Source organism: Pygocentrus nattereri, chromosome 12 (genome assembly GCF_015220715.1).
Source record: "Pygocentrus nattereri isolate fPygNat1 chromosome 12, fPygNat1.pri, whole genome shotgun sequence".
Classification (NCBI taxonomy): domain Eukaryota; kingdom Metazoa; phylum Chordata; class Actinopteri; order Characiformes; family Serrasalmidae; genus Pygocentrus; species Pygocentrus nattereri.
In genome coordinates this window covers 5,292,295-5,314,494 of record NC_051222.1, presented here as the reverse complement: position 1 = coordinate 5,314,494, position 22,200 = coordinate 5,292,295, and the positions used below count along the sequence as shown (strand labels likewise).

General features: G+C 41.3%; 1 protein-coding gene across 4 annotated transcripts; it reads right to left on the bottom strand.

Moving 5' to 3' along the window:
- Positions 1-1,426: 1,426 nt before the first annotated feature.
- On the bottom strand, positions 1,427-9,038 carry LOC108440460 (C-type mannose receptor 2-like). 4 transcript variants are annotated; one of them, XM_037543155.1, is made up of 7 exons: positions 8,985-9,038; positions 5,938-5,983; positions 3,396-3,776; positions 2,938-3,291; positions 2,391-2,753; positions 2,251-2,311; positions 1,427-1,647 (listed from the first exon to the last, which is right to left on the bottom strand). In XM_037543155.1, the coding sequence occupies exons 2-6, from the start codon at positions 5,975-5,977 to the stop codon at positions 2,307-2,309; spliced, it is 1,143 nt and encodes a 380-aa protein (XP_037399052.1). In that variant the 5' UTR covers positions 5,978-5,983; positions 8,985-9,038; the 3' UTR covers positions 1,427-1,647; positions 2,251-2,306. The 4 variants fall into 4 exon arrangements, with proteins under 4 accessions (XP_037399052.1, XP_037399050.1, XP_037399051.1 ...); XM_037543153.1 differs by having other exon boundaries at positions 5,938-5,979; positions 8,985-9,034; XM_037543154.1 differs by lacking the exon at positions 8,985-9,038 and adding an exon at positions 8,317-8,384.
- Between the last annotated feature and the right edge of the window lie 13,162 nt (positions 9,039-22,200).

Sequence of the window (22,200 nt, the reverse complement as noted above, 5' to 3'; positions counted from 1 at the left end):
AGAGAGTGAAGAGAGAACCAAAGATTAGATGGTGGAAGCTGAAGGAGGAGGATGGTTGCAGGCAGTTCAGGGAGAAATTGCAACAGGCCCTTGGGGGCAGTGAGGAGCTACCTGAGGACTGGGAAACTACAGCTAAGGTGGTGAGAGAAACTGGCAAGAATGTGTTGGGTGTTTCATCTGGTCAGAGGAAAGAAGACAAGGAAAGTTGGTGGTGAAATGAGGAAGTCCAGGAGAGTATTCAGAAGAAGAAGGCAGCTAAGAAAAAGTGGGATAACCAGAGAGATGAAGGAAGTAGGCAGGAGTGCTGTGAGGCTAGTCACATAGCGAAAAGAATGGTGGCAAAGGCAAAGGCTCAGGCCTATGATGAGCTGTATGAGAGGCTGGACAGTAAAGAAGGAGTAAAGGACTTGTATCATTTGGCTAAACAGAGAGATAGAGATGGAAAGGATGTACAGCAGGTTAGGCTGATAAAGGATAGAGAGGGAAATGTACTAGTGAGTGAACAGAGAGTGTTGAGTAGATGGAAGGAGGACTTTGAAGAACTAATGAATGAGGAAAACGAGAGAGAGAGTAGGACAACGGGGGTAGAGATAGTGGATCAGGAAGTGCAGAGAATTAGTAAGGTGGAAGAGAGGGCAGCTTTGAAAAGGATGAAGAATGGAAAGGCAGTTGGTCCAGATGGCATACCTGTGGAGGTATGGAGATGTTTAGGAGAGAAGGCAGTGGACTTTTTAATCAGGTTGTTTAACAAAATCCTGGAGAGTGAGAGGACGCCTGATGAGTGGAGAAGCAGTGTACTGGTCCCCATTTTTAAGATTAAGATTAGAGAAGGCATATGATAGGGTGCCAAGAGAGGAACTGTGGTACTGTATGAGAAAGTCAGATGTAGCTGAAAAGTATGTTCGGGTGGTGCAGGACATGTATGAGGATAGTGAGACAGTGGTGAGGTGTGCAGTTGGAGTGAAGGTAGGGTTACATCAAGGATCAGCTTTGAGCCCCTTCTTTTTGCAATGGTGATGGACAGGTTGACAGATGAGGTCAGGCAGGAGGCTCCATGGACTGATGTTTGCAGATGACATTGTAATCTGTGGTGAGAGTAGAGAGCAGGTGGAAGAGAATCTGGAGGGATGGAGGTTTGCACTGGAGAGGAGAGGAATGAAGGTCAGTAGAGACAAGACGGAATACATGTGTGTGAATTAGAGGGAAGCAGGTGGAAAGGTGAAGATGCAAGGAGTAGAGGTCGTAAAGGTGGATGACTTCAAATATCTTGGGTCAACCATCCAGAGCAATGGACAGTGTAGAAAAGAGGTGAAGAAGAGGGTGCAGGCAGGATGGAGTGGGTGGAGACGGGTGTCAGGGCTAATGTGTGACAGAAGGATAGCAGCAAGAGTGAAAGGAAAGGTTTACAAGACAGTAGTGCGTCCTGCTATGATGTATGGTTTGGAGACTGTGGCTCTAAAAGACAGGAGGCTGAGTTGGAGGTGGCGGAGATGAAGATGCTGAGATGCTGCCGGGTAGAAGGAGAAGAGGCAGACCTCAGAGAAGGGTTATGGATATAGTGAAGGCGGACATGGAGATGGTTGGTGTGAAAGTAGAGGAGGCAATGGATAGGGCAAGATGGAGGCAGATGATCCGCTGTGGCGACCCCTAAAGGGAGCAGCCAAAAGAAGAAGATTAATAAACACGAAGTTGAATAACAACAATACAAGACACACAACCAACCAAGAGAAAAGCAATGAAATGTTTATGATAGATGTGCGAAAAGGTCCCTAACTGCATAAGATTACTGATTATTCAAAAAAGAGAAATTTGCTTGCTCTCTCTCTCTCTCTCTCTCTCTCTCTCTCTCTACATCATACGGATGCTGTGTTGTAGCAGAAATTTGCATAATGAGCAATATTTAGAGCAACTCTTACATAAAACTGATGTTTGTCATGTCAGTATTCTGTATAACAGCACTGCATCTCTCCGCTTCAGTGTTTTGACAGCAAGACAGTTCAGTACAGTTAGAAAGGTTATATAACTGCAGTAAGATATACAGCATCCTAACAGTAGCTGGTCTGGCTTCCTTGTTCAAGCTGCAATGTTATCTGTTCTAGCTTCTTTCTACATTAGACCAGTAGAAGCAGCCAGTAAATAAAGCCAGTATAAAGTCTCAGTAGGTTTTATCATCTTTTCAGGATGTCTTCAGACATATTCAACCTTAATTACCATATAAACACTCTGTTACTTAGGAAAGCAAAAGGAAACCTGATGAAGCTGCACATCTGCTGAAGCTGGACACAGAAGAGGGACCACAGCTGGATTCAGTCTTCATTGGAAAGAAAAACACAGTGAGTGTTTAATATACAGTCAAGGTGAATCTTCAGGCACCACACTCAGTAACTAACCTTCATAGGTGGTGCAGATGAAGTTGAGTTTGTGGTCCTCAGGCAGGCTGACCCACCGCTGACCTCCTCTAGCCTGCACCGCTCCGGTTCTCTCTACAGGGCTGCAGTCTTCTCCTCCTGTCCCGTTACCTGGAGCCCAGTTTTGGTAGCAGATAGGTGAAACACTCAACCAGTACCAGAAGCCCGGAGTACAGGTGTGACGCAGACCCAGCCACACATGTTCAGTGGAGGCTTTCTGTGCCACCTCCTTCACCCAGAGCTGGATCTCCTCAGAGTGAACTGAGAGCAGATCCACATGATTATCTCTGCAGTATCTCAGAGCTTCTCTCCAGGTCAGATTCTGCTTGATCAAGATCAGCTTATCTGGAAAAAGTAGGAAAAAGGAAATTTATTCATGTAAAGTTTAGATGATTTAGTAGCACACAGCTCTCTGAGGAAAGTCTTGCATTCATAAAAAAGGCAATTAACATAAACATTTCATTAAAATGTGTTTGATTGCATTTGTTTAATAAATTAAAGACCACTTTGTTAAATAAGTGAAACTCACTCTCATAACAGATGAATGGTAACTGGTTTTGGCAGTTCACATCAATCCAGTGGCCCTGGTCAGTCATAGACACTGCAGTACATTTCTTATTTCCACCCTGATTATCTGGCTGTGTAGACGCCCAGTATCTGAATGAGGAGGCACTCTGATCTGACCACTTCCAGGAATCTTTAAACAGGCCGATCCAAACACTTGAGCTGATTGAATTCTTTGCCAAATTACAGATCTGCTGGTTCTCAGTCTGGTTCCTCACACTGACCAGGTCTGTGTAATGTTCTCTGCAGTGACTCTGAGCATCACGCCAGCTCTTTGTCTCACTAATGAGAACATACCTTCCAGTGGTTTGCTTGATTTCTGAAAGACATTAAATTCCAATTAATTTCTATTCAACCAGTCAGGCTGTAAAGTTTTACAGACTCATCTTTGTATCTCTTTAGAATGTATCCAGGAGTCCTCACCATTATAACACATAAAAGGTTTTAGGGTTGTACAGACGTCATCATTCCAGGTTCCATCACTTATGCGCATCTCAACGCAGTACTCTCCCGCCCCCATATAGTTGTTTGGTTCACCAAGTAACCAGTTTCGGTACTGGTTTCCCTCGCAGCCTGCCGGAGACCACTGCCATATTTCAGTGACCCGTCTGTCTAGGCCGATCCAGACAGAGCTGGTAGGTTGGTCCTTCAGAACAGCATTCAGCTTCTTCATCTCCTCCATGTTACTGATGGTGGCCAGATCAGTGTAGTTTTGTCTGCAGTAGTTCTGAGCTTCAGTCCAGGTTTTACTCTCATTCACAAACACATACTGACGAGGAACGTATGCAGATACACCACAGACAGCTGTGAAGAACATGTTAGAGAGAAATAACTGAACACGTACCTGGAATGATGCACATCTCTTATAGTAGAATACGTATGAGGTATCGAGGATGGACACAATATCTCATCATATCGGCAGCCATTTCTATTTCTAGGAAGCCTCATTCATGACATTATTATTAGCCTATTATCTGTAGCAGTTTCTTCTAGTTCACCATCAAGGACTCCATTTACCAGAATCCCTCAGTCAGTCATGGGACTTCCTCAACCAGTCACACAACACCCAACAGATCACAGTCACCTGAATTCTAATCACCACCACCTGTTGAACTATATATACTAGTCTGTTTGGTTCCTGTCTTTGTGAAGTATTTCCACCAGTGGAACTTTGAAATAGGTTGAAAGGTCTCAACAAGCAGCACATTATGTCAAAAAAATTGTTGAAATGTATTATTCAGGAAAGGGTCACGAGGCCAATTCTCAGACTATGGATTTCACCTGTGTGTTCTTGGCTACCTGCTATTTATCTGAGTCTCTTGCAGTAAAAGCTAAAGAAGCTGAGCTAAAGCAGGCTAATCATCTTTCTGTATATATATATATATATATATATATATATATATATATATATATATATATATATATATATATATATATATATATATATATATTGATGCTGGATAAAAAACGATTGCCTTAACAGAAAAAAACATGATTGAAAATGGTTGGATAGTGTAGTGGGTAACACCTCTGCCTTCTATGCTGTAGACTGGGGTTCAATCCCGCCCCCCGGGTAAGCACCCTACACTATACTAATAAGAGTCCTTGGGCAAGACTCCTAACACCGCCTTCGCCTGCCTGTGTAAAAATGATCAAATTGTACATCGCTCTGGGTAAGAGCATCTGCCAAATGGTCTAAATGTAAAGTCACTGTTCTGCTCCCGGTCCTTCCTTCCTCACACCATGACAAACCACTACTTAATAGTAATGATAATGGTTCCCATGATTGTAATAGCCTAATGGTAATATATGTGTTGCATTTCATTTTATCTTAAACATTTTAACAACCATCCACTGATAGAGCTCCAATGCTGCATCTCTTCACCATCTTTTACTATGAATTCTGATTATTTTTCCTTCGTCTTTCCCTATTCAGATCCCCATCTCGCCCCCTACTGGTCACTTTTGTATGCACTTATGCAGTGGGTTTAAAAATTGGAAATCACACTTCTCATTATATTGTTATGAATGTGGGTCTAATAGAAGATACACAGATTTCTGATCAGCTTTGACACGTAAAATCAAGCCCTGTCCTACCAGCACCTCATTTACATATCATTGCATATCATTTGCCAATGGTTATGCTAATGGTGGAGTTTGAGGTGGAGTAGTATGTGCTCCGTCCCTCTATTTTGTTCAAATATGACCACTGGAAAGAAGGATTTTCTGGGCTGGCTGTCCATTCCACTGTACTGCCCATTCCACTGTACTGCACTGTATATTTTTTGGGCAGTCAGTATAAAACAAAAGCACTGTTTACTCTGTCTTTAAATGGAACATAGCACAGCTGTTTATATCAGTGTGTATGTAAAATAAGTACATCCACTTTTGAAATGCAAAAAACATTGTTTCTATTACTGTTATCTTCTCATTTTATTCTTGTTGCGGGTATGTAAGATGGTATTGACTAGTTTTGTTTGGTTAATCCAAATCATGCATTTTTGATAACAGATGATAATTGTTAATCATTATATTTAAAAATTGTTAAACTCTTATGCTCAAATTCCCACAATCCTACCAGGTTTGAGTTTGATCATATATCATACAGCAAAGATGAAACTGATACTAACAAAACTGTCAGTGAAATTTGCTGCAGCCGCTTAATGATCACGCCTGATAAGTTCCTTTAAAAAAAGAAGGTTGTGCTTAGTACAAATTCACAGAATATTTTAGGGGCTGCAGAATTGAGGTGGCATGTGAGATGAGAAGTTCTACAGAGGGGTGGAAGGTGTCACCCTTTGCCCCCCCACTTAGACCAGTCGGAGGTAACTAAACAATAACCGATAGTGTTTTAAAAACAAATGCAAAGTCTAGTAGACACAGGCTTCCATATAATCAAGACTCCACAGATGCCTACAAAACTGAACTGAACTGAATTCACCCTTAAACACACAGTGCAACTGACCTGAGAAAAGGACGATGATGGAAACCTGTTTCTGATCCATTTCTGACTGAAAAAAAGAGAAATAGTTGAGATTTCTTTAAATTATGTTTGTAAACATCACATCACTATCATTTAACTGTATTAACACAGTGCCTTGCAGAAGTATTCAGTCCCATAAAAGTCCTCAGAATCATCTGGATTACAATCCTAAATTCCCAAAAAAAAAGTTGGGACGCTGTGAAAATTGTGAATAAAAGTAGAATTCAATTATAAGCCAATCATGCAAACCCTACATTTAATTGAAAATAGTAGAAAGGCAACATATAACGTTGAAACTGAGAAATTTCCTGAGAAAAATAAACATGCCCATTTTGAATTTTATGGCAGCGACACATTCAAAAAAAGTTGGACCAACTGCTTTGGTTCTGAAGGGAATGCATAGTTTCATAATGCGCCAAATATTTTTAATGGGTGACAGATTGGAGTGGATTGAAGACAGGCCAGTTTAGCACCCAGACTCTAAGTATGGAGCCATGCTGTGGTAACTCGTGCAGGTATGTTGTTTGGCATTGGCTTGCTGAAATAAGCCAGGCCATCTCTGAAAAAGACATGATCTGAATAGCAGCAAGATGTGCAAATCAGTCATGCCATGCTCACTAATGCACCCCTATACAATCACTAATGCTGGCTTTTGAACTGTACACTGATAACAAGCTCAGTGATCATTAGCCTGGAGGCCACAGTGTCCATGATTTCAAAATTTTGACTACAGGACTCTTTTCCACTCCACCTTAGTCCATTTTAAATGTGCTTGGGCCCAAAGAAGGTGGCAGTGTTTCTGGATTCTGTTTATATATAGGACCTTCCTTGCATGGTTGAGTTTTAATTTGCATTTGCGACAAACTGTGTTCATAAACATTGGTTTTTGAAAGTCTTCCTGAGCCCATGCAGTGATTTCCATGACAGAATTGTGTCTGTTTTTAATGCAGTGCTATCTGAGTGCCCAAAAATTATGGTCAGCCAATATTGGTTTTCAGCATTGTCCCCTGCATAGATTTCTCTATGTCATACATTCCCCAGACCCTGTTCTCATGAAGGACTCAATCTCCCAGAATTCTTTTTATCTAAATATATCAATTTAGTGATATAAATATCCTCATAGGATAACTTGAGTTAATTGATATTGCAAACATGAATCTATAGGTCTATCAAGTGGCTTGAATAAGACATACCACACCGTCACACCATCAGTCCAGCCAGTCTCAAGAACTTCGGCACTTCCCCACGGTGCTACCACACGACCTGCCACCTTACCTACATGTGCACCAGGCATTTTGGGCAAACCCACCACTTGGGAAGCGATGAAGCTCACTCCCCTGAGCCGCAATGAAATACAAGTCACCTGGTCCCTAACTAAGATCGCTTCAAACATCTGACTGCCCCACGAGTACACCCACCCATCCTACACTACTGGAGGTCCAGCTTGTCTTCTTGACAGAAATAAGGCAACAATTTTGCTTTCATGCACATAGGTTTTGATGCTGTTTGATTTAGTAGGTTTGAAACCATATGATGTATACTCATAAACATGTACATCATCCATATATCCATCCAGGTTTTGTGGTCAGGTAGATCAAAATGGAGCTTTTTGGCCGAAATTCAAAATGCTGTGTTGCACAAACCCAGCACTGCTTATTCCTCAAAAAACACCACCCCAACAGTGAAGTATGGGGGTGGTAGAATCATGCTGGGGATGCTTTTTTGACACTGAAGGACAGATGACTTAAGCAAAATACATGAAGATACTGCAAGACAACATGTTTCAGTCTGCTGGAGGACTAAAGCTTAGGAGGAACTTCACCTTTCAGGGGAACAGTGATCTCAGTAAGCACAAGGTCAAAGCAACACATGAGAGGTTGAACAAATACAAGGTGAATGTTCTACCACGTCCAAATTCAAACTCTAGATTTCAGTCCGGTTATGAATCTGTTGCACTGATCAAAAATTGCATTCCACGAGCATGACACCATCAATCTGAACATCCTGGAGCAAATCTATCAGAAACAAAGGCAGAATTTTTCTCCCAAACAATGTGTGAAGCTGGAAGAAACTCAGCCAAGCAGATTTAAAGCTGGTATTGCAGCTAAAAGTGGTTCTACCAAGCACTTTTTGAAGGGGTTGAATGTTTAGCATTATTTAGTAACAGTATATTTGCTTTGCAAATTAAAATACTGTCTGGAACAATCTTTCAAGTGTCCTTCGTAATCCAGACAAATTTGACTCTTACGTTTAAATTCATTTGTAAGGCACTGTACCTACATTTATTATTATTATTATTAATTTATATGTGGTAATGTGAAGACTAGTAAATATAAATGTACAAGTAAATGTAAATCCTACCTGGGTGTTGTTTTTTATCTGGTTTATTTCAGATCTTCTAAGAGTATCTGTCTCTCCTCTCTCTATAATTCTGTCCTCTTCAACCCCTCTGTCATCGGTCATCTGCCCTCCTAACTGGTACTATCTGTTTCCATGTCATAAACTTTGCATATGTTTCTCTCAATACATTGTCAACAACAAGAGCAACCATAACAACCTGTTGTTAAACATAACTGACCCTTGGGAGGTCCAACTCTGGAGTTTTTAAAAAGCCACATAGAACCAAAATGGCTAGTTTGAAAAATGAATAAAATAATAATTAATGAATACATTTCAGGCACAACATTACAGCATGTTATCTTCATGTGCTCCTCAGTGTCATGTTTTTGTGAGGACACAAGGCTGTAGATTTCCCTTTAAAGTTCTATAAACATAATGCTTTAATATTCTGGAAACTCTTTCCCAATAACTACAGTGCAATATATATGATGCTAAACTTCACCAGTAAACACAGTCAACACTACTTCATATGCCTGCGTGGGCAACAATACGTATAACTAACATGTAAAGAACAGAACACTTGGTGCGTCCTGGTGAGGTAACTTTTAAAGAAATTGTATGAGGGTCCCAATAAGCCTCACAGCAAGGAGGGCCTGGGTTCGATTCTGTGTGGAGTTTGCATGTTCTACCTGTGTCTGCGTGGGTTTCCTCCGGGTTCTCGGGTTTCATCCCACAGTCCAAAGACATGTAGTCGGGCCAATTGGACATGTTACATTGCCCCTGGGTGTGAGTGTGTGAGTGTGTGTCTGTCTGTCTGTCTGCCCTGCGATGGACTGGGTGTATCCTGCCTTCCGCTCAATGACCGCTGGGATAAGCTACAGCAATGGAAAATATGGAAATGCCAGGGAGCTATATTATGCACTTGCTTTGTACATGTTTACAGCTGAGAACATAGAGCTTCTCATAAGGTCACTGAGCTGATGATGAATCATGTAAATGACATCAAGAGCTTTCAGCTATAAAACAGGTTGTTTGTCTCTTCTGTACACAGCAATACAGTGATAGGGAAGTCTATGGTGATGGCTTGTTTTGCATGTGATTCAATGAGCTCTTCAGTAATTACACTACACCCACTTTTTACAGTCTATTTTATGAGCTCCATGTACCAAATAGGTACAGTTTGTTCTACAGTAACAGACTCTAGTGCATTTGTTTCTTTGTATAATTTGTTATTATGCCATTTACCAATGGTCAGGACCCCCGGACCAAAACAAAGGAGGTACTATTTGGGTGGTGGATCATTCTTAGTGCTGCAGTGACCCTGACGTGGTGGTAACATGTTAGTGTGTGTTGTGCTGCAGTTTTAAACACCTCAAAGTCATTGCTGGACTGAATATAGTCCACCAACCATAAACAAACAGCCAATAGCATCCGTTGGCCATTAAGGATGGTCTAGAGGATGACCAACGCAAACTGTCTCTGACTTCACAACTACAAGGTGGACCAACAAAGTAGGAGTATCTAATATAGTGGACAGTTAGTGGACACAGTATTTAAAACTCCAACACCCTACAAGGAGTGTAGAAACAAGGAAGGTATACCTGACAAAGCACTCAGAGACGCATCTTTATGTGAAGACAAAAAGGTTCTGATAAGTTCTTTGGCGAGAAGCTTTTGAGCAAATGCTATAATTAAATGAGACAGATGCTAAAGTGACGTAGCTTTACGACTGCAAACAATTATGAGTAAAAAGGAATCAGTATGTATTTCAGTAGGAAAAAAAAATAAACTACAATTGTAAAGTAAACTACAAAGGCAAAAGTTTGCGAATTTTGCTACAGAATCCCAGATAGTTAATAAAGGTATTTCTAGGTTGTTGGTAAGATATCCCAGCTTGCTGTTAGCCTGTAGCATTTTTTTTTGTCCCAGGTGGTTGCTATGGTGTTTCTAGGCCATTGGATTGGAATGCAACAGGCCCAAATCCTTGATCCCTACAGTGATGGGGTCTGAAAATCAATGCACATATTATTAGTGGTCTCTCCTCCCCTCACCTTTGTTACTTTGGTCCCAGCTCTCTGCAGGTCATTCATCAGGTCCCTCCGTGTAGTTCTGGGATCTTTGTTCACTGTTCTCATGATCATTTTGACCCCATGGGATGAGATCTTGCGTGGGGCCCCAGATCGAGGGAGATTATCAATGGTCTTGTATGTCTTCCATTTTCTTACAATTGCTCCCACAGTTGATTTTATTCACACCAACCTGCTTGCCTATTGTAGAGTCACTCTTCCCAGCCTGGTGCAGGTCTACAATTTTCTGCCTGGTGTCCTTCGACAGCTCTTTGGTCTTGGCCATGGTTGAGTTTGGAGTCTGACTGTTTGAGGCTGTGGACAGGTGTCTTTTATACAGATAACAAGGTCAAACAGGTGCCATTAATACAGGTAAGGAGTGGAGGACAGAAGAGCTTCTTAAAGAAGAAGTAACAGGTCAGAAGTGTACCTATGATTAAACTTACAGACCTCTCTCATCTTTCTAAGTAGGAGGACTTGCACAATCAGTGGCTGACTAAATACTTTTTTGCCCCACTGTATAACTGCAATAAGATAAACAGCTTCCTAACAGTAGCTGGTTTGGCTTCCTTGTTCAAGCTGCAATGTTATCTGTTCTAGCTTCTTTCTACATTAGACCAGTAGAAGCAGCCAGTAAATAAAGCCAGCATAAAGTCTCAGGATGTCTTCAGACATATTCAACCTTAATTACCATATAAACACTCTGTTACTTAGGAAAGCAAAAGGAAACCTGATGAAGCTGCACATCTGCTGAAGAAGAGGGACCACAGTTGGATTCAATCTTCATTGGACAGAAAAAGACAGTGTTTAATATACAGTCAAGGTGAATCTTCAGGCACCATACTCAGTAACTGACCTTCATAGGTGAGGCAGATGAAGTTGAGTTTGTGGGTCTCAGGCAGGCTGAACAACTGCTGACCTTCTCTAGCCTGCACCGCTCCGGTTCTCTCTACAGTGCTGCAGTCTTCTCCTCCTGTCCCGTTACCTGGAGCCCAGTTCTGGTAGCAGATGGAAAAGCCACTCACCCAGTACCAGAAACCCTGAGTGCAGGTGTGACGCAGACCCAGCCACACAATTTCAGTGGAGGCTTTCGGTGAAACCTCCTTCACCCAGAGCTGGATCTCCTCAGAGTGAACTGAGAGCAGATCCACATGGTTATCTCTGCAGTATCTCAGAGTTTCCCTCCAGGTCAGATTCTGCTTGATCAAGATCAGCTTATCTGGAAAACGTAGGAATGTATCCAGGAGTCCTCACCATTATAACACATAAAAGGTTTTGGTTTTGTACAGACGTCATCATTCCAGGTTCCATCATTTCTGTATATCCCAACGCAGTACTACCCCGACCCCATATAGTTGTTTGGTTCTCCAGGTAACCAGTTTCGGTACTGGTTTCCCTCACAGCCTGCCAGAGACCACTGCCATATCCCAGTGACCCCTCTGTCTAGGCCGATCCAGACAGAGCTGGTAAGTTGGTCTTTCAGAATAGCATTCAGCTTCTTCATCTCCTCCATGTTACTGAGGTTGGCCAGATCAGTGTAGATCTGTCTGCAGTAGCTCTGAGCTTCAGTCCAGGTTTTACTCTCATTCACAAAGTGATACAGATGAGGAACGAATGCAGATACACCACAGACAGCTGTGAAGAACATGTTAGAGAGAAATAACTGAACACGTACCTGGAATGATGCACATCTCTTTTACCAAAGAAGGTATCAAGGATGGGCACAATATGATACCATATGGGCTGGCATTTCTGATTCTGGGAAGGTTCATTCATGTTGTTGTTCATGTTATTAGCCTTTTATATATAGAATTTCCTTGTACTTTTGCATATTTATCACATATAGTTGTTTAGATATTTAAATGACATGCTACCTCATACAAATAATAAGGAACTCCAATTAGCCCTGCATGAATATGTTACTCAGTCAACCAACTAAACTAGTTTTATTGGCATCAATTAAACTCAAAACCCAGCCTCACTGAATCTAAACATCACCTCAACCTTTCCAGCAGTATGAAGCAGATTAAAAGGTCTCAACAAGGAGCACACTTGGTCACGAAATATATGTAAAATTATAGAAATATATCAGTCTGGAAAGGGTTATGGGATAGTGGGCCAAAATTCCTCCACATTGATATGAGAGACTGATCTTTATTCCGTTATGGGAAGCATTTGACTGCAGTTGTTATTGATAAAAGTGGCACAAATGGTTATTAAGTTTAGGGGTGGTTACTTTTTCAGATGGGTGATACAGATGTTGCAAAACTTTATTCCTTCAATAAGTGAAACGATCATCTACAAATAGTATTTTGAGCGTTCGCTTTGTACATTTCATAGGAAGATCAGAATTTCAAGTGGCAAATAGGAAAAATTAGAGAAAAAATTTGGCGGGGGGGTGGGGGGGGTCGCAAATACTTTGTCACAGCACTGTTGTCACGCATCCCTCTGGCTTTGAATCCTCTGGGAGATCTTGTGACTCCTGACCTTCCATCTAGCTCCAGTCATGCTTCAGCCTCTCCTGAATACTAATCAGTTTCACCTGTTTGTCATTAGTTGCTTAGTTAACGTTAATATAAAGCCCGGGCAGACATTGCAAAAAAATGGAACAAACAACGGAGGCCAGCAGAACAAACACCAAACAACACAATACAAAGACCAGCAAACTCACAGGGGAAAACACGGGGCTTAAATACAGGCACAGGGTAACAAGACACAGGTGGTTAACAAGAAACCGGTGAGGTTTCGCCAAACTAAACGGGCTGTAAGAAGCTTTACAGACTGGCTGGAACAAAACAACATAAATACTGATCTGGAAAAACTGACCAAACTGAGCTGAACCTGATATTGGGTCAGTTTTATGGCTCAGTCTGATTTGGTCCGACTCTGAAGATCAGACACGTCTGGCGAATGGTGTTGGGTTCATTTCTGGCTGATTCCAGGTTGTTCAGCTGTTCTTCTGTCACAGCTGCCGACTGAAAAGCTGCTCAGTGGTGACGACAGTTTGGTAATTTAATGTATTTAGGCTGAGCAGCGATTGGGTGGAGCTCGTTACTCTGACGTATCAACGAGCTGCTCGTTAAGGAGCTATAATTAGGAGGAAGGAGCTGAACATTAAAACATATTAAACGCCGCGTTCACGGCCAGTTTATTCATTTCTTACTGTATTTATTTAACTGTTGTATAAAAGCAGTAGAGACACTCGAGGTTATATGTTATCATTATTTTGCGACAACACCCAACCTCAAGTGTTCTACTGCTTAATGAACACACCTCTGCACAGTTTAATGCACAGTTACTGTTTAGTTGTTTTTATATGTGCATTTTTTTTGTTTTCTAGACTGGAAAAAATTTAAATTTCTGGCCTGTGCAAAAGTTAAGGCACATTTTATATTTTACGTTTTATTTGTTCCGATATGTTAAACTCAGCAAATAAATGGAAATTATGAACTAACTACTATCTGTAGAAAATGTTATATTTAAGTCTACAGAGGACGTGTTCGCTTATTTTCAGCTAGTAAATCAGGAAACAAACCCAAAAATGACATTTCTGCATATTTTAATACACAACTTCAATTCCTTTGCTGAGTTTAACATCTTGGAAAAAATAAAGCATGTAAAATAAATTGTGCCTTAAGCCACATTTTATGTTTTATTTTCTCCAACATGTTAAATTCAGCAAATAAACAGTAATTAGTTTTAAAAATGTGCAGACGTGCATTCTCTGTGGACAGTGTGTTCATTTATTTTTATTTAGACATGGAATCTGACCAGGGGGGCGAAGGGAGTGCTGCATGAAGGGACCTTCAGTGATATTCAGCAGAAGTCGTCCAGCAGGTGGCAACACAGTGCTCTTTTTACACCATTCAAACCAAAGGAATATCAAATCTTACTTTTATTCTAACGATACATTCTTAATCAAATACTACAGTATTGTGGTAATACTTAATGAGTTATTGTGTTTTAGCTTCCAGGGGCAATATGACTGTGGTTTATGGTTCTTGGCACTCACTAAAACAGGGCCATGCCAGTTTGCATATGTCTGGACTGTAGTTGCTCCAGAGTTGGTTTATGAGGCGCATGGCCTCTTCCTATTTCCCCCATTATATCAAAAACAGGACAGCAAAGCAGCAGAGGGCACCTGTGAGCGAGTCCTTAATGAATGGGTGTGAAATTGAAAAGTTATAATAGTTTCCAATCACTTGGCCAGACCTTTCCTTTGATTTTAGAAAAAAGAAGAATGTTTTTAAAAGGGAAAAAAAAGTTTACGTGTTTCATTTTTTCTACAGCTAACGGGTTTTGGGCAGCAGGACGCTAACGTTACTGCTACTGAGCCCTGATTGGTTGGCATTATTGCTACTGAGTGCTGATGCTAACTTGATTGGTTAGCATCACTGTTACCCAGCGCTGATTGGTTGGCATTATTGCTACTGAGTGCTTATTGGTTAGCATTCCCAATGGTTGTATGACATACTTGTATAATACATGCTGGGTATTGTAGTAAAAGAACAGCAAAAATTATGCAAAATCGTTTGCTATGGTGTCCCAGGTGGTTGCTAAAGTGCATTAGGGCATCGCTATGGTCTCCCCGGTGGTTGCCACGGTGGATTGAGGCATTGCAGTGGTATCCCAAATGGTTGCTAAGGTGGATTAAGGCATTGCTATTGTATCCCAGGTGGCTGCTAAGGTGTTGCTTGACCATTGCTGTTATATAATGTCTGTGAGGGTCAGTGGGAGAGCTGTGTGAATATTCTCAACATTTTTACATAGTTTTTTTTTCTATGGGAACAAATGCTTTACAAGTACTGTATACGTGACCAACGCAAACATCACAAGTATGCTATTCCTGCATTGGCTCCACAATCCTGCAAAGTTTTGTAGCTGTAACTTGAAAACTTAAAGGTTTAAATGAATTATATGCTTTTGTCTTTGATAAGTTAAAGGTTCCTGCTTGACTTGTGTCATGTTTCATAGCTACCACTGGAGCCAAAAATGGAAACACTTGATCAGCCATCTGACTTTTTGTTTGCGTTTACAATATTTATTCGGCAAATGTGTTTATTTTATCACGTTTTATGCCATGTTTGATTGCTGTAATTGATATTTGCCATCCTTTTTATTCTTTTACGCCAAACACACAGAAAAACCCATGGAGGGAAACCCAGCAAGAGTGATATGAAAAACCAACACAAACGTACAATGGTTGATCCTGTGAGGAATGGGGTCGTGGTGTAAAGCAATGCAGCCTGAGGCTCTCTGCCAAATCCAAATAAGGCTCCCACCTCCTTGGGGCTGCTGGACAATGATGGACTCCCACTACAGCTTTTTTTAAACCCCTCTTCTGGTCTGACCTCAGATCAGGCCTTTCCTGTAGCGTCTGCATGTTGACACATTTAAGCTGGCCCACTTTTGCTGATCTTGAACCAGTTCCTAGGAGTGGAGAGTAACCCGAGCTGTTGCTAAGCATCTTCACGATCTGCGGCTTGCGGAGGGGGGGTGTAAGACGTGTGGGTGACTCTTGAGAAGCCAGCGTCCCTTCTCTGAGGAACTCGACACCTCTGGGCAGAGAGGCCCTAAATATAGAGGTCATCTGCCTCCCGGAGGGGCGGAGCCTCCGACACATTCAGAAAGAGGAGCGAGAGTGGATGGCAGATACACTTCTGGCGAATTTTAATGAGTGTAAAGGAAGCATCACAGACTGTGTCCATTTCTGGACATGCTGTTCCGACGCGGCGGTTAAGCCAGAAATCTGTTCTGTGTAAACGTGGCCGATCAGTCGAGTCACGTTTGGTGGTTTGTGGCACTGTTTAGCGTAGTGTCACCTGTGAACTTGCACAGTTATATTCAAGCTCTAAAACGGCTGCTATTACTGTTTGTAGCTATGCTAATGGAGATTTTTTCATGTTTATAAGTAACATTGAGTCATATGGTGTCAGAAACCACATGACCAGTTTTATTACAGACGCCAAACACCTCCAGATGGTTGGAGGCATGTTGGAGATGATGCAGGCCTGCAGTTAGCACCACGCTAATCGCTGCTGAGTAAACTGCCATTACTTTAGCTCATGTAACCTCATAGCTCCAGTGCAACACTAAACTTTAGACACAAAACCAGCACTGCGACTAGAACTTATAGAACCTGGGTGGCCAGGTGAGGCCCAGAGATTGTATTGGGGTGGAAAACTGCTAGGAGAAAAAGTGTGATGTGCTGTCATTAATAAGGAAATGATGTATTTAATCAAGTTAATTCACTGCACAACATTAAGACTGTAGACCAAAGACCATTAACGTGCATATACTACATATGCAACATATGACAGTCCATGACTGAGGTGTCCTTGAGCAAGACACCTAACCCCCAACTGCTCCCCGGGTGCTGCGGATTGGGCTGCCCACCGCTCTGGGCAAGTGTGCTCCCTGCCCACTAGTGTGTATGTGGTGTTTCACTTCACGGATGGGTTAAAGGAGGAGGTGGAATTTCCCCGTTTGTGGGATTAAAATAGTATCACTTAACTTATGCATGAGTCTAACGATTAGTATGTTAGCCAGGCAGCCCTGTGTAAGCTAACCTACAACACATGCATGAGTTCAACTGTAAAAAGTAATTAGCTGCATTATAACCCAGATAGCAGGTATATATCAGTCCGCTGGCTTGATAAGGTCGGCACCCCGCTGACTACTTTCCACTGCAGGTCCACCCTCGGGAGCTTCACAGGTCTCGGAGGAAGCCTGTGCTAGCCTTCGCCCTCCTAGCACTGGTGGTATCGTGTGGTTGGGGGAGTCCTAACTAGTGCGTGGAATTGGATATGACTGAATTCGGGGGGAAATTGGAAAAATGCCCCGAAAAAAGAAAACCAAAGACACAAGCTGGCCAACTGTGGGTGAAGCAGCTGAACAACGACCTTTCCCTGAATTGTATTTGAGCATCTGTTTTATCCAAAGAGGCACCAAGACTTCATAATTAAGTTTATTTTCAAGAACCTTTCCTCAGTTTTGACTTTGAGATATTGAGGGGGTCCAAGTGGGTAATTAGGGGGACCCCCCCAGCACTCCCTGTAATTCACACCTTGCTATTGTACGTCCTACTTCACAATGTAGCTCACAGAGCAGCACTGCCAGGCATGGATTACTAAACAGGCCAGTAGAGCCTCTTCCCCAGGGGCCTCGGACTGCCAGTGGCTTCTTTTGAGTGGGGGACTCAGACCACAAGTCCCAAGGCGTCTCAAAAACAGAGGACGATCCACGTCAGAGGAGTAAATGAAATACAAATAGCCGTCACATGTAATGGCCAAATAAATGCCCCTATATCTAAAGTAATGAAATGTCCTGAGCAGAAATGCAACTGCAGGAAATTATTTAAGACTTTATCGTTTGGGTCGCATCACATTTTTTACAGCTCCGTTCAAACTGAACATAAACAAATAGGCGGTTTACTAAAAGGCCTCAAATCCATGCAATTAATATTTTTCCTTGTGCTGTTTGTTACAGATGGGCTTTGGGTACACACTGAAAAATGAGGGTTCTTCAAGGGTTCTTCAAGGGTCTATATAGAACCATGAACACTCAGAGAACCCTTTGCATGCTGAAACGGTTCTTTGCTTAATGTTCCTTTTTGAAAGGGGTTCTCTATAGCACCAAAAAGGGTTCTTCTGTTGTAACAAGCTTGACTATGTAACAATAGAACACACACACACCTTCTAAGCCGCTTCTCCTTCTGCGGGGGGTTCTGGAGCCTATCCCAGCGGTCATTGGGTGAAAGGCAGGACACACCCTGGACCCTGATGGCGAATCTTCACCATAAAGCGTAAGTGAAGCTGTATTGATGATGGTTGACTGATTCACTTTCCTTTTGACTGGGGTGGGCAGAAGGGTGGTCATGCTTCGGACTGATTTTACTGCTGAGGCGCGTCACATTATTCAAACACTCTACATACTGCATACTGCATTTAGCAATACATTGGCATCTTGGCAAGTGAAATTATTGCAAATGTTGCTAATATTTCTTATTGGAAGATTATTATAATATTATAAGATTATTTCATTTATTTCTAGACATTTTCCTCAATGTATTGGGTGGTAATTTTACTTGAAACAAGCAAATGTACTCGCCAATTTAATGATATAATCTCAAAATCAGAAATATTAGATCAATCTAGATGTAATATGATCATTTTGCAGTGTTTTTTTCTCCTTACTATTGAAGCCCTGGTCTCTTTATTTCAAACCCCTCCACCTTTTTGGTGTTTAGTACATTCGAGAATGATCCATTACACAAACAGTGTCCGGACAGCAGCTGTCTGGTGGTCAGAAACTGACCAGTAATGAATTTTGCATCAACAGATGAGCCAATTGTACACTTGTATACTAAAACGGTAAGGTAGGTGTTTATTAATAAAGTGGCCAATGAGTGGAAGAACACCGTAGGTGTTTCTAATAAAGTGGCCAGTGAGTAGACGTATAAGGTAGGTGTTTCTAATAAAGTGGCCAGTGAGTGTATACACTCCATATTATAGACGTTCTGTTGCTGAAAGTAACAGATTGACACATAGAGGAGGTCTATTTTGGTGCTCCAGCATCTAGAAGGAGCATGAAAAGCTCACTCCACTGACACTTGATCCATATACATAGGCACGAGTCAGCCCAGTCCTCCCAGTGGCTGCCAGTGCATATATATTTAGAGCAAATGAGGCTGAGATCTTGTGAAAATATCCCGTCTTAAGAGTAATTCCTTTGACGTTAAGTCATTTCACTTGTTAAGACTTGTTAGACTTTTCAAACTGTAAAATGTGTAAAACCACACACTGAAATCAATGCATTATACCGATATACTTTTTACTGAACGAGATGTATTTTTGTAACATTAATAAATAAAGTACAGCTTAAACATCTGTGAAACTGCGGGTCAGTGATACAAATGTACCAATTCATACTGCAAATTTTATTGGACAGTTTGTAACTAGTAACCCTCTCCCCATTTCCACTTTTTAACAGATATTATAGCTCAGGGTTCATTCCATGCCAACTCTCATCCCCTTCCATCATGGCTTTCAATTAAAAAATTCCAGCAAAATCCGTCAGTTCATTTGTGCAACCATGCAAAATCTCAAAGCTGTGCTCCAATTAGTTTTTTAGTTATGAATTTTTAAAGTTTGCTCCATTAGCTTCTAAATTGCTAATAAGTTATAACTGCTTATAGACTAACATACTACATACATCTAAAGAACATCAAGCAATGATTTAGCCTGTTGTTGGTATTTATTGACATGAAACCACTTAAAGTAAAATATTTTTTGTAGTGCTGTGTTTAAATCAAGTTAATACTTCAGCTCAATTCAGTCTGAACTGAATGCCGCAAAATTTAATGCAATTTATTAAAATTTTAAAGGTTTATAACTAAAAACTGAACTCAAGCACAGTTTTAAAATTTTGCACAGTTGCAGGAATAAAATGGAAGTATTTTCTGGAATTTTTTCCACCCTGTCCCTGGACAGGCCCTAGATGATATGGTGTGGAATGACTTTCTTACAATTAAATTCAGGTATCTTCATGCTCTTTAAACTTTACTATAAATGCTCCAAAGCATCATGCTGGTGCATGTTCCTCTTCAAAAACTTTAGGATCCCATAAGTTTGCATATACTTTTAGGGCCTTAAGTAAAATAAGTCAGTATGCAAGGACAGTGCTTGTAGTCATGAGGCCTTATAGCATTTCTCAGCACAGCCCAGTGTATTGAGATACCCAATGACTCAATGAACCACCAGTTATGTTGTATAAATAAAATAAAATAAAAAAAATTCAAAGAATTATTTTTATTTGACTTATACAATGGCTCATTGAGTCATGATACTAATATATTATCAGACGGCGGTTTTCAGATATTGACTCTAGTTGTCAATATTCCTTGAAACACTTCATTTCTGAGCTTCAATGTGCATCTGAGAACTCATGTTTTAAAAAAGAGCCATATGGCATAACTCTATACCGCTAGGGAGCATGGACAGACAAGCAGGAGTAGACAGAAGGGAATCACGGTCAGGGTCAAAGAGCTTGTTGTGTTGATGAATGCCGGCCCTGGTGTTGAGGGTTCTTAAAGGGTTCTTCTCTTTTAAAAGGCAGGCAGAGATGAGCCTTCTTGGATTAACAAAGTTTAAAAGTTTTTAAAAGATTATCAGGCAACTTGAAATGTTGGACGGATGCATGACCATCTTGAATTATTTCAGCTTTAATGCCAAACAAGCTGGAATTGGTGGTCAATGGCCTACTACTGTCTTTCTTCTCCAGGTAGGCCGGAACTGAAAATTTGACCTTATCTAAAGGAATAATTTCCTTAAACACCACATTTACCTCATGACTCTCTCATCCTAAGTGTAGATCTACCAAGACACGTAGTTAAAAACTGTTGCATCAGCCAATTTAAAGCCTGAATTCTGAGCATTTTTATACGTAACCACAATCAAAGCACTGCCAGAAACCACTTTCTGCATAATTCAGTGTTTTAAATGTAAACAGAGTCATTCAGAGTGGGTTTGGTGTGAAATGGTTCAGATGTCTTTACGGTGGTGGTGATGGGAACCAGGGGTCACCATGACTACAACACAGATATAGACATTTTATTTACCATCCAGAACCACCAGAGAACCTACACGAGTCTTCTGGGCTTTATATATATATAAATGTACTATACATATATATGAACTATTTCCACTTTGAATGTTAATCTCTCAATCTTAAAGACTGAGTTATGCATAAACAAAAAGTAAAAATGGGTGAAATTGACGACTCGACACAGTTTGAGCCTTGTAAGTGTGATTTATGAATGTAGTTCGCATAACGGTAATTAGGGTAACCCATCTGCTAGTCACATTTGCCGTATCGCTCCAGTGCAAAACCATTTAAGCAACCTTCAGTCCCAAAACATCTTGTTTCATCGACGTAAGGTATTAAGTTGGCAAGAGGTTTGACTTTTGATTGATTCACTGCAGTGGACACTGACATACAGCATGTAGGCGCTATAGATTAGGTTTTTCAGAGGAACACGTCCCATTTGTGAAGCTGTTAGAAGGACAGCAGGTCAGAGAGCGCCATGTGGCTCCAAGTCCAACTTTCCGAAGAGGCGTTTTTCAGTGTCTAAGCTCAGTTTCAGCTCTTGAAATTTGATCCCATGGCAAATGTTCACGTAAAGGCATGTTTAAAATGGTTTTTCGGTCAGGATTTCTCAAATCAGACCATACCTCTGTGTGTTTTGGCCAAAAAAAAGCAGATTCACTGTAGTAATTAACGACAAGACCATGATCTTCATGTATTACAGGCATTGTAAAGGCTTATTTAGTCATCTTTATGGGATTGGGCCCGTTAGTCTTCCCCGCTACCCTGTTTATGGCATCAGGGATGTGCACCGGACCGCCGGACAGCTTCTAGCATTTAGAGTACAAACCCATTTTGACTTGTCTTTTTACTGCACTCCTCATAAGCCATATGTGGAGTTATCCCAGGTTAAAAATACAACCTCTGAAAATGAGACGCTCTCCCAGTTTACTGTGCTGGCCTGAATCAAAAGCCAGACTCTCAAGTGCAGCGTGTCAAACATCCACTTTGACCGTAGTGTACGTTGTCAATGATGTCCGGCTCAATGTGATGTAATCAGGCTCTATGAAACCCTGAATTGCTGACCAGAGCCAAGGAGTCTTAAAAGAGGCTTTGGGAGTAGTCTAAAAATAGCGCCGCCAACAGGAGGGCACAGCTCCCCTTTCGGCTTGCCCTAAGAAAGTTAAAGAACTTCCAGAGCGTCAACCGATCCGCCCCGTGACATCAGACCCTGGGCTTAAATAAGAAGGCCTTT